This window comes from Orycteropus afer, unplaced genomic scaffold (assembly GCF_000298275.1).
Source record: "Orycteropus afer afer isolate SDZICR_OR568_19922 unplaced genomic scaffold, OryAfe1.0 scaffold00048, whole genome shotgun sequence".
NCBI lineage: Eukaryota > Metazoa > Chordata > Mammalia > Tubulidentata > Orycteropodidae > Orycteropus > Orycteropus afer.
In genome coordinates, this window is record NW_006921635.1 from 1,365,331 (window position 1) to 1,376,735 (window position 11,405).

At 58.4% G+C, this 11,405-nt stretch overlaps 1 protein-coding gene across 1 annotated transcript in view; it reads left to right on the forward strand.

Annotated features, from left to right (window-relative positions):
* Positions 1-11,405, forward strand: part of NCOR2 (nuclear receptor corepressor 2) — a 138,265-nt gene that overhangs the window by 112,548 nt on the left and 14,312 nt on the right. Inside the window, exons 28-32 of the mRNA XM_007938111.1 lie at positions 2,577-2,727; positions 5,337-5,477; positions 5,803-5,889; positions 6,675-6,973; positions 8,348-8,702. Coding sequence (XP_007936302.1) covers positions 2,577-2,727; positions 5,337-5,477; positions 5,803-5,889; positions 6,675-6,973; positions 8,348-8,702 — 1,033 coding nt within the window. The remainder of the gene's footprint in view (positions 1-2,576; positions 2,728-5,336; positions 5,478-5,802; positions 5,890-6,674; positions 6,974-8,347; positions 8,703-11,405) is intronic.

Sequence of the window (11,405 nt, forward strand, 5' to 3'; positions counted from 1 at the left end):
TGACAGCCTTGGAGACCCTGTGGGCAGTTCCACTCTGTCTTCTAGGGGCGCTGTGGGTAGAATGACTCAGAAGCAGCGGGTTTAAAGGAGCCCTGCTGGTGCAGTGGTGAAGTGTTCGGCTGCTAACCAGAAGCTCGGTGGTTCAGGCCAGCTGCTGCGTAGGAGAAAAACCTGGAGCTGTGCTTCCGTAAAGACCCTTGGGGCAGTTCTGCCCTGTCCTGCCGGGTTGCTAGGAGGTGGAGTCCACGCGGCAGCAGGGGGTTATGTGCAGATGTGGTTTTGAGCACAGCAGAGGTTCTGGCTCAGAGGTTTGCTTTGAAAACTCTGGGGAGGCCTCAGGCTGATTGCTTTACCCTCCCTGGAGACCAGGACCTGGGATGAACCTCAGGGGGTGCCACCCAGGGAGTGTTCCTGAGCATGGGTTTGTCACAGAGATGTCAAGCTCCCTGGGCTTTGCACACAGTAGGACCACAGGTGTGTCCCTCAGTGTCGTGGATCCATCACGGAGATGCTGAGCTCACTGGGGCTTTTGCACACAGTAGGACCACAGGCGTATTCCTCAGTGTGGTGGGTCCATCATGGAGATGCTGAGCTCCCCAGAGCTTTGCACACAGTAGGCCCCCAGGCTGGATTGGTTCCGGGTCACAGAAAGTAAGGAGAGAAGTTGGGATTGGGGACCTCTGTCCGTGCCAGCTGAGTTTGAGAATGGTTGGCTCCATGTCTTCACACTTGAATGGGAGCTGTTGTTGTCTCTACTGTGCAAACAAGCCCAGAGACAACCGGGTGACTGGGCAAGGTCACACAGCGTGTTGGTGGGGAGGCTGCTTTTAGACTCTTGGCGGTTAGATCCACCACTGTCTTACCACACAACCACTTGTGTTCTTGGAAGAATCCCAAGGCAGGAAGCCACCCAGTGTGGCCACCTGCTCTCTGCCGCTTCCCCTCCAGGCAGCCTGCTTCCTCTAACACGTGGTGCCTGCCTTACAGAAGACACTGGACGTTGCTTGGGGGCACTGTGGGTTGTCACAACTCGAGGCACTACTGGTATCCAGTGGGCACAGGGTGCTGGCCACACGTCCCACAGTCCCACAGTGCACAGGATGGCTTGGAGTGTTGGCATTGTTAAGGCTGAGAGTGCTCCCCCTGGAGCTCAGATTCTTCATGTCCTGCCCCAAGCTGGCACCTTGTCCCAGTTTTGGGAAGCAGAGTGTGTGAGAACTGGTCACACAGCTAAGGGGCCAAAAGCCCAGCATCTGCACCAGCTGTCGTTGATAAGTAGATTCTGAGGCTCTGAGAAGGAGAAGCCCATAAAGAGTAGCGGTTGGGGCACAGACTCGGGCCAGCCTGCTCACTCAGTAGCCAGGTGGCCCCAGGCAAAGTCACTTAACCTTGCTGAGTCTGTTTCCCCATTTGTACTATAGAATTAGTATCTACTTTGTGTTCCTGTTGGGTGCCATGGAGTCGGTTCCTGTGTTACAGAGTGGAGATGCCCTATAGGGTTGCTGCCAAAGGGTCAAGGAGGCGGCATCTTCTGACCTCCTCTAACCCCACACGAGGAAGACAGAATCACCCTAGTAGCCCAAGGCCTATTCCTATGAGGACAGACATGCTGCCTCCCTCCAGCCCTTTCATCACCAGCCATTCCTCCTGCAGCACGCACCACCTCTTTGCTGGGTTCAGTAGTTTGCGGCAGTGGCCACACAGAACTCACAGATTATGGAGTTTCTTAGGGAAGCAACAGGCTAAAATTCAAGTTCAGAAATGCACTCAGTCTCTCGCCGCTGGCCGTCTCACTCAGCAGCCAGCAGTCTCAGTAGCACATCTCTCTCTCAACAGTGTGTCTCTCATGTCTCTCAGGAGTGCGTTTATCTCAGCAGCACATCTTTCTCAGCCTGCAGTCAGAGAGACTCCTGCCTCTAGGAGGGCTCCTTTTGATCCTGGCAGAGTGACCACTAACCAATGCCAACATCAGAATTCTATAACCTGAGAGAGAATGTCCCAGATTGCTTTCTGCCACTGGCAACAGAAATAGCCCAGGTGGATAATGTTAACAATCAGGAGCTCCTCAGTTGCTCACAGCCAGTTCCTCCACGGAGCTTACAAGGACTGAGGGCTAGAAAAGCCGCACTGTCATTCACCACACCGCGGTCTCCTGGGCTGTGGTCTACGGAAGCCACACTGCCGTTCACCGCACCGTGGTCTCCTGGGCTGTGGTCTTCACGCAAGTCGGCCACTAGGTCTCTTCTCCTGCAGAGCTGCTGGGTGGGTTTGAACCGTCAGCCTTCTGTTTAGCTGCCGAGTGCTGACCACTGCAGCGGCAGGGCCTGTTTTACGGCTTTACTGAGTTAGCGTGTAGAAAGCACTGAGAACTGTGCCCGCTTCCCTGCTCAGAGCTTAGTAAGTGATCCTGCTCATTATGGTTGGTATTTTGTTCTGTGTGGTGTGTTGTGGTGGCCGTGCCTCCTCTTGGGAGACACCACATGTATGTGCACACGTGTGTCCTTGCAAACACGCAAGTGTGTAGCTCCTTGGCACCCGAGCGTCTGGGTGGGCACTCACCCTCTCTGCCCCTGCAGGGCACTCCGGCTGACGTCCTGTACAAAGGCACCATCACCAGGATCATCGGCGAGGACAGCCCCAGCCGTCTGGACCGTGGCCGGGAGGACGGCCTGCCCAAGGGCCACGTCATCTACGAGGGCAAGAAGGGCCACGTGCTCTCCTATGAGGGTGCGTTGCCGGGGGTTCTGTTCTGAACGCCTGCCTGGGCTGGTGTTGGTACTCACAGGACTAGTGGGGAGAGGGGAAGCTGGCCACTCACAGTCGGCATCTCCCCAACACTGACCATACATGAGGCCAGGGCTGGGTGCTGGTTCAGAAACGATTTGAGCCCTGCCCTCCGGAGCCCTGACCAGGGCCACTGCGGGGCCTGTGGCTTGTCACTAGTAAGTCTGGAAGCTGCCCTGGCCAGGTTGGCTCGTCTGTGAAAATGCCTCAGTGCATCTGGACTCGAGACAGCAGTGTCCAGGAGAACAGGGCAGTGGGTCCAAGGTGGAGCCAGGCGTCCTCAGAAAACAAGCCTGAGGGGTTGGCTGGCTCCTCTCCCATCAGTCTGTGTGGCTGGCAGCTGGGGTGAAGAGTTTTATTTCCATTTTGCAAATGAGGACATTGAGGTACTGCAGTGGCCAGTGGGCCTTCTGTGTGGCCAGCCTCCAGGCTCCTCAAGGAAAGGAGGCCTGGGGCTGGGGAGGAGGGTGATTGATTGGCCCGCTGGGGAGGCTTTCCAGGGAGGCCAAGTGGGATGGAGCCTGCAAGCACAGAGAGGTGGTGACCCTCCCATTCCTGCAGGAATGTAATCCAGAGAGCAGGGGGCCAGTGCCGGCCATGGCGGCCCTCGCTGCCTGCCAGCCATGGCGGCCGTGGTGGCCCTCGCTGCCTGCCAGCCATGGCGGCCCCCGCCGCCTGCCCCCTCTGCCGGCCGTGGCGGCCCCCGCCGCCTGCCGCCTCTGCCTAGTTCTGTGCAGTGTAGGAAGCACATCTGAGGACCATAGGTTTCCAGGTGGAGAAACTGAGGCCCAGGGTGCTACCACCAGGACCGCACTGTGGGGTGACCACAAGGGGCAACAGCCGGGGCAATCCTGGAAGCTTGCTTCAGTGCCCCCCACCCCAGAACCCTGCAAGGAAGGGGTTAAGGAAGTGATGCACAGAGGGGCTGAGCTTCCTGGCAACCGTGGGTACCCAGGCGTGTGGAGACAAAAGCCGATAATGGCGCCCCTCGCAGTGGCTGGCAGCTGCACACCCTGAATGGTCTCTCCTTCACGGAGATCAGCTGATGTCTTGAAGCGGCTCACCCAAGCACCTGGCGAAGCTTTCTCCTCCCCGCCTGCCTCTGCTGTGGTCAGCAGCCCCCCGCCTGTACCCAGGGAGTGGCGAGGGGGGCTTTGTGACAGTTACTGCCTCTCCAGGCGGCCACGTGGAGATGGTCTTGGGCACAGGGAACAGCTGCATCTTTGGATGCCAGCTCCACTGGGAGCTCAGGTTTGGTCCCTGGCTGAGTGCACTGGCATGTCGCCTGGGGGACCCTGAGGGATGGCCCCGGTGGTCAGGTCTGCAGGATGTGGTGGGACAGAAAACACGAGATTGGAACCTCAACTCTGGACCAGTTCTATTCACATTCATCATCTTCAAAATGGGTTGAAACCTGGGCTTTCAAATTCCATACGCTTTCTGGCGCCAGGGGCCAGTGAGGAAAGCAGGCCAAGTGCAAGGCAATAGGGAGTGGAAGCGACTGTGGCAAACTGGGGAGCAAACAGTGAGTCTGGAGGGGCAGCTGCCATTCACTAGCTCACTGTCACCCGGTGAGATCTCACCAGTGTCGTCAGAAATCTCCCGATGTTTACACATCAGCAGTTAATTTGGAATATCCTACAGCAGCAACATGGGCCGTCCAGGGCAGCCTGTGGGTGGTGAGTCCTCTGAGGGTCCGGTTAGCTAGCAGGTGGAAATCAACGAGCAACCCGGCTGGTGTCTTGGTCGGACCTGCACCGGGGCAGGGCTGCAGCGCTCAGGAACTTCTGATGTCCCCAGACTCAGATCCCCTTGGGAAGGGGGTCCCCTTCAGGACCCCAGCCTGATGGGTGAGACCACGCCTCTGCCTTCACCAGACCTAGCTGGAGCTCAGTCTGAGGCCCCCGTCCCGCCCCGGCCCTTGGCTCACCTTGGCTTGACCACACCTCCCCTGCCACGGGCTGCTTTGCTCTGACCTCTCTACCACAGGCATACCCCTCCCCATGCGGGCTTGTCACGTGCATGTGTTAATCCACACATGTGCAAGTAGACCGAAGCTCAGGGTTGGGTGTGAGCATACGTCCTCCTCACACCTGTGCACTACCCGGCCCGCTGGGACACGTGCTCACAGAGGCACTTTGTGCTCAGCAACCATGTGCATGCACATGTCTGCACACAAAGACATACATTGACATGCATGTCCACAGCCTGCCAATACATGTCTGCACACCTGTGTCGTGTGTTGGGATTGTGTGTGTGGGCATGTTTGCATGCTCACGCTCGTGGTGGACACAGACACACTTAGATGCTGCCGGGACCGCCTGGTGACTCGCGGCAGGACCATGGGAGGCTCCCCTGCTTGTCCATGGGAGTTGCCTAGATGAGCTGGGAGGCTGGTTGCTAGGGTCCCATTGGCCGGTAGCAGGTTGGACCACGGGCCCTTGAGTCTTGTGGCCTTGGGGGTCTGCGGTCAGACAGGCTGGTGCCTGCCATTGCTGATGCAGCACACAAGCCCACCCCAGGCCTTCGTGCCATGCCTGTCTGCTGTCCAGGTGGTGTGTCTGTGTCCCAGTGCTCCAAGGAGGATGGCAGGAGCAGCTCTGGTCCCCCCCACGAGACAGCTGCCCCCAAGCGCACTTACGACATGATGGAGGGCCGTGTCAGCAGAGCCATCTCCTCCGCCAGCATTGAAGGTGGGTGCCTCGCCAGCCCCTGTGCCGGGAGATGCAGGCATGCTCGGGGGACTGGGACCTCCCCCAGGGGATGCCCAGCTGACTGGGTTCTGGCCGTGGAGAGCCATCTCAGCAGCCCCGTTAGAGGGGCTACAGCTGGAGAAGCTGAGGCTGTCTGGGGGCAGGGCAGAGCCCAGAGGATGGAAGCCCTGGTTGCTGGGTCCTTGTCCGCCATTATCATCAGGGGTGGCCTCTAGTTGCATTGCTGGGAGGTACAGTTGCCTTCTCTCTAACCAAAGGCAGTCAGGTCAGTGCCCCGTACAACAACGGTCTTACCCTTTGCCAGGTCTCATGGGCCGCGCCATCCCACCTGAGCGGCACAGCCCCCACCCTCTCAAGGAGCAGCCCCACATCCGCGGCTCCATCACACAAGGTACCGCTCAGCCCCTGGGGGGGTCCCCAGAGGAGCCGCAACCAACCAGCCAGCCCTCGAGGGGTGTGTGGTCAGAGTAGGTGGGGGAGGGGACAATGTCCAGAGTGCTGTGGGGACGCAGTGGGTGAGTGCAACACACATATCCATGAAGAAGAGTTCAGTACGTGTGTATGAGCCTAACACAGGTACATGAATGTAACATAGACACATGGAGAGGATGTAACACACGTGTATGTGAGCGCAACACAAGGCATGGAAAGGAATGTAACACGTGTGTGCGTGAGCATAACACGGGGGTGTGGAGGAGTGTGACACACCCATATGTGAAAATACCCGCACAGATGGAAACACGAAGCGAGGGTATTGGTTTATGTGAAAATTGGAAGAGCGCAGAATACCCCACACCGTCTGACACCCACCGCTCCCTGGACAGCACCTGCTACGTGCTGGGCACACTTTGCACGCCATCCCCTGGGGCGGTCTCGGAGGGAGAGACGGTGGGCGGAAGCCCATTTAATTATGAGGAAATGGAGCTCAGGGAGGCCGCTCCTCTCCCTGGTCAGTGGCAGAGCTGGTTCCTGCGGCTCACTGAATGGTCCTGCTCTGAGAGGCTGCTCAGTGTTTTCACGTGTAAAGCAGCTCAGAGAGGTAAAGTGATGTGCTCAGGGTCACACAGCAGTGAGAACGGGAACCTGGGCTGTGTGGCTCAGAGCCAGCCGGTGTGCAGGCCTCGGACCAGGGGAGGCGGGTCTGAGCCTCAGGTCAGTGCCCCGTTTGCCCCGCAGGGATCCCGCGCTCCTACGTGGAGGCCCAGGAGGATTACCTGCGACGGGAGGCCAAGCTGCTGAAGCGAGAGGGCACCCCGCCGCCCCCGCCCCCACCCCCCCGCGACCTGCCCGAGGCTTACAAGGCCAGGCCCCTGGAGGCACTGGGCCCACTGAAGCTGAAGCCAGCACACGAGGGCCTGGTGGCCACGGTCAAGGAGGCCGGCCGCTCCATCCACGAGATTCCCCGGGAGGAGCTGCGGCACACCCCTGAGCTGCCTCTGGCCCCACGACCCCTCAAGGAGGGCTCCATCACCCAGGTGCGGGCTCGGGCAGGACCGTGTCGCCGAGACCGGGGTGTGGGGGGCTCACGGCCACAGTTACTGAGCGAGGCCTCAATGCAGCGTCTCCCCAGGCCTGGGAGGTTCAGGCCCCTTGTTCCTGGTCTTCAGGTAGGGACACTGAAGGCCAGAGAGGTCACTCAGCCTGCCCGGAGCTCAGTGTACCAGTCAGTCCTGTGGTCAGTCGAGTCCTTGTTGTGGGCCCAGTGCTGCAGAGTGCTTTCTGTGTGTGGCTTGTTCCTGCCTCACAGCCATGGCCTCAGCTGGTTCTCTTACTGTCCCCGCGTAATTGGTGAGTAAGCTGAGGTCCAGAGAGGTCCAGCGACTTGCCTGAAGTCACACAGTAAGCAGACAGCAGTTGTGAAACTCAAATCCAGATGTGGCTCAATCTGCAACATCTGTGCTTCTCACGATCCACCTCCCCTGCTGGCAGGATTTGCCCCACACGGCTCCTGCCCTCTCCAGGAGCACCCCCACTCCCAGCAGGGAAGGTCAGCTTTGAGTGTGTGAGGATCTGGGTAGTGGGAACCACCTCGAGGCCACCATCCCTTCCGGTGCTCAGAGCTGGCCTGAAGGGAACAAGTCGGGCTGAGTAGAGGGGGTAGGGTGGAGGCCCAGAGGGGCTGGTCTGCAGAGCGGCACTAAGCGCCCACAGAGGACACTGTCCCACGCCAGGGGGAGGGTGTGGCTCAGCCCCCAGCCAGTTATGGGAGGTAGTCTGATTCTGGAATATTTTCTTTCATTAGAACATGGCTACCTTTCAGTTCATCCCTGAGTGAATGTAGTGTTGTAACTTGAACGACACAAGGCCTCACTTTGTCCAGTGTTTTCCGGACCCATGGAGACAGGCCGTGGCCCACAGCTTGCCATTTCTGTAGCTGCCACCCCTTGTGGCTGGAGAGCAGCATGAGCCTTGGTCAGCCTCGGCAGCCGAGGCTTCAAGCCCTGGCATGGGTGGACCTGGGTTTTGCTACTGGACGTTAGGGGGGGGTGGCTGTGGAGGGTTCAAGGCGGAAAGGAGGAAGGTTTTTGCTAGCCCAGGAGTATTGGGCCTTTTCACAGCCCACCCGGGGTCAGCAGAGGGTCTCCTGCTTACAACAGGAAGAGCTGACCCAAACTTCCTGCCACTTCTGCAGCTGTGCTTGGAGAGGCTCCCTTAAGGGCTGGGCTAGCAGCCAGGACCAGGGTGAGCACAGTGGCAAGGGACAGTTCCCGGTGCCCTGACAGGCCTAGCAATGCCTTTCTTCTCCTTGCCCCATTGTACAGCTGGGGAGCTAAAGTTCAGAGAGGCCCTGCAGGGGTCTGGGCCCACAGCCTGTGGCCGCGGCTTTTCTCACACCGTTTCTCCCCCAGGGCACCCCACTCAAGTACGACGCCAGCGCGTCCTCCGCCAGCTCCAAGAAGCATGACGTGCGTTCCATCATTGGCAGCCCTGGGCGGACGTTCCCGCCTGTGCATCCGCTGGATGTGATGGTTGACACCCGCGCGCTAGAGCGAGCCTGCTACGAGGAGAGCCTGAAGGGCCGGCCAGGGGCCGTCGGCGGCTCCGGGGGTTCCATTACACGTGGCGCCCCGGTCATTGTGCCTGAGCTGGGCAAGCCACGCCAGAGCCCCCTCGCTTACGAGGACCATGGGGCACCCTTTTCTAGCCACCTGCCCCGTGGCTCACCTGTGACCACGAGGGAGCCCACGCCGCGCCTGCAGGAGGGTGAGTGGGCCCAGGTGTGGGAGTGGCTCCCTGACTTGGAACACTGCCTCTCGGGCCACCCTCACTGCCCCCAGCAGGTCCGTCAACACAGCCTACAGATCCTACCTGTCTCCCCCTCAGAGTAGACTGTCTTCTCTCCGTGACTCTCCACCCAGGCTTCCCTCGTTCCTGGCACAATCTCCTTCCAAACGACAGCCGAAATAATTTTTTTAAATTTTAATCACATTTATGCCACTGCCCAGCTTTAATCTTGCACGTGACTTCTTGCTGCACTTACGAAAAAAAAATCCGTATTTCACCCCATCAGTTTGGGGACCCTGCCTGCCCTGGCACCTGCCTGCTGCCCTGTCAGTCCTATATCCTCAGGCCCGCCACACAGGTCCCTGGGGCTCAGCCCCACTCAGGGCCGGAGCACGTGCTGTTCCACTGCCCAGGATGCCTTGTCCGCTTCCTGTCTGCCCCTCACTGGTCCCTTCCCATCCTCCCAGTCTCTGCCCAAACCCTCTCCTCAGAGGCTGTTTAGAATCAAACCCCCATCCTCGTCCTGGTCAGGTTTGCCACGTTGCAGTGATAACACACGTTCTTCAGGGTCTGTCCCTCAGAAATTCTCGTCTGTTTACTAGCTAGTCATCTGTCTCCCTCACTAAATGTTATTTCCATGGAGCTGGAGTTTTGCTCTACACTGCTAACCCAGAGGTCAGCGGTTCAACCCACCAGCTGCTCTGTGGGAGAAAGATGAAGCAGTCTGCTTCCATAGATGACAGCCTTGGGAACTCTGTAAGGGCAGTTCCATTCTGTCCTCTAGGGGCGCTGTGGGTCAGAATCGACTCCATGGCAGTGGGTGTGGTTTGGGTTTTGCTTCTGTGAAGACTGACAGCCTTGGAGACCCTGTGGGCAGTTCCACTCTGTCTTCTAGGGGCGCTGTGGGTAGAATGACTCAGAAGCAGCGGGTTTAAAGGAGCCCTGCTGGTGCAGTGGTGAAGTGTTCGGCTGCTAACCAGAAGCTCGGTGGTTCAGGCCAGCTGCTGCGTAGGAGAAAAACCTGGAGCTGTGCTTCCGTAAAGACCCTTGGGGCAGTTCTGCCCTGTCCTGCCGGGTTGCTAGGAGGTGGAGTCCACGCGGCAGCAGGGGGTTATGTGCAGATGTGGTTTTGAGCACAGCAGAGGTTCTGGCTCAGAGGTTTGCTTTGAAAACTCTGGGGAGGCCTCAGGCTGATTGCTTTACCCTCCCTGGAGACCAGGACCTGGGATGAACCTCAGGGGGTGCCACCCAGGGAGTGTTCCTGAGCATGGGTTTGTCACAGAGATGTCAAGCTCCCTGGGCTTTGCACACAGTAGGACCACAGGTGTGTCCCTCAGTGTCGTGGATCCATCACGGAGATGCTGAGCTCACTGGGGCTTTTGCACACAGTAGGACCACAGGCGTATTCCTCAGTGTGGTGGGTCCATCATGGAGATGCTGAGCTCCCCAGAGCTTTGCACACAGTAGGCCCCCAGGCTGGATTGGTTCCGGGTCACAGAAAGTAAGGAGAGAAGTTGGGATTGGGGACCTCTGTCCGTGCCAGCTGAGTTTGAGAATGGTTGGCTCCATGTCTTCACACTTGAATGGGAGCTGTTGTTGTCTCTACTGTGCAAACAAGCCCAGAGACAACCGGGTGACTGGGCAAGGTCACACAGCGTGTTGGTGGGGAGGCTGCTTTTAGACTCTTGGCGGTTAGATCCACCACTGTCTTACCACACAACCACTTGTGTTCTTGGAAGAATCCCAAGGCAGGAAGCCACCCAGTGTGGCCACCTGCTCTCTGCCGCTTCCCCTCCAGGCAGCCTGCTTCCTCTAACACGTGGTGCCTGCCTTACAGAAGACACTGGACGTTGCTTGGGGGCACTGTGGGTTGTCACAACTCGAGGCACTACTGGTATCCAGTGGGCACAGGGTGCTGGCCACACGTCCCACAGTCCCACAGTGCACAGGATGGCTTGGAGTGTTGGCATTGTTAAGGCTGAGAGTGCTCCCCCTGGAGCTCAGATTCTTCATGTCCTGCCCCAAGCTGGCACCTTGTCCCAGTTTTGGGAAGCAGAGTGTGTGAGAACTGGTCACACAGCTAAGGGGCCAAAAGCCCAGCATCTGCACCAGCTGTCGTTGATAAGTAGATTCTGAGGCTCTGAGAAGGAGAAGCCCATAAAGAGTAGCGGTTGGGGCACAGACTCGGGCCAGCCTGCTCACTCAGTAGCCAGGTGGCCCCAGGCAAAGTCACTTAACCTTGCTGAGTCTGTTTCCCCATTTGTACTATAGAATTAGTATCTACTTTGTGTTCCTGTTGGGTGCCATGGAGTCGGTTCCTGTGTTACAGAGTGGAGATGCCCTATAGGGTTGCTGCCAAAGGGTCAAGGAGGCGGCATCTTCTGACCTCCTCTAACCCCACACGAGGAAGACAGAATCACCCTAGTAGCCCAAGGCCTATTCCTATGAGGACAGACATGCTGCCTCCCTCCAGCCCTTTCATCACCAGCCATTCCTCCTGCAGCACGCACCACCTCTTTGCTGGGTTCAGTAGTTTGCGGCAGTGGCCACACAGAACTCACAGATTATGGAGTTTCTTAGGGAAGCAACAGGCTAAAATTCAAGTTCAGAAATGCACTCAGTCTCTCGCCGCTGGCCGTCTCACTCAGCAGCCAGCAGTCTCAGTAGCACATCTCTCTCTCA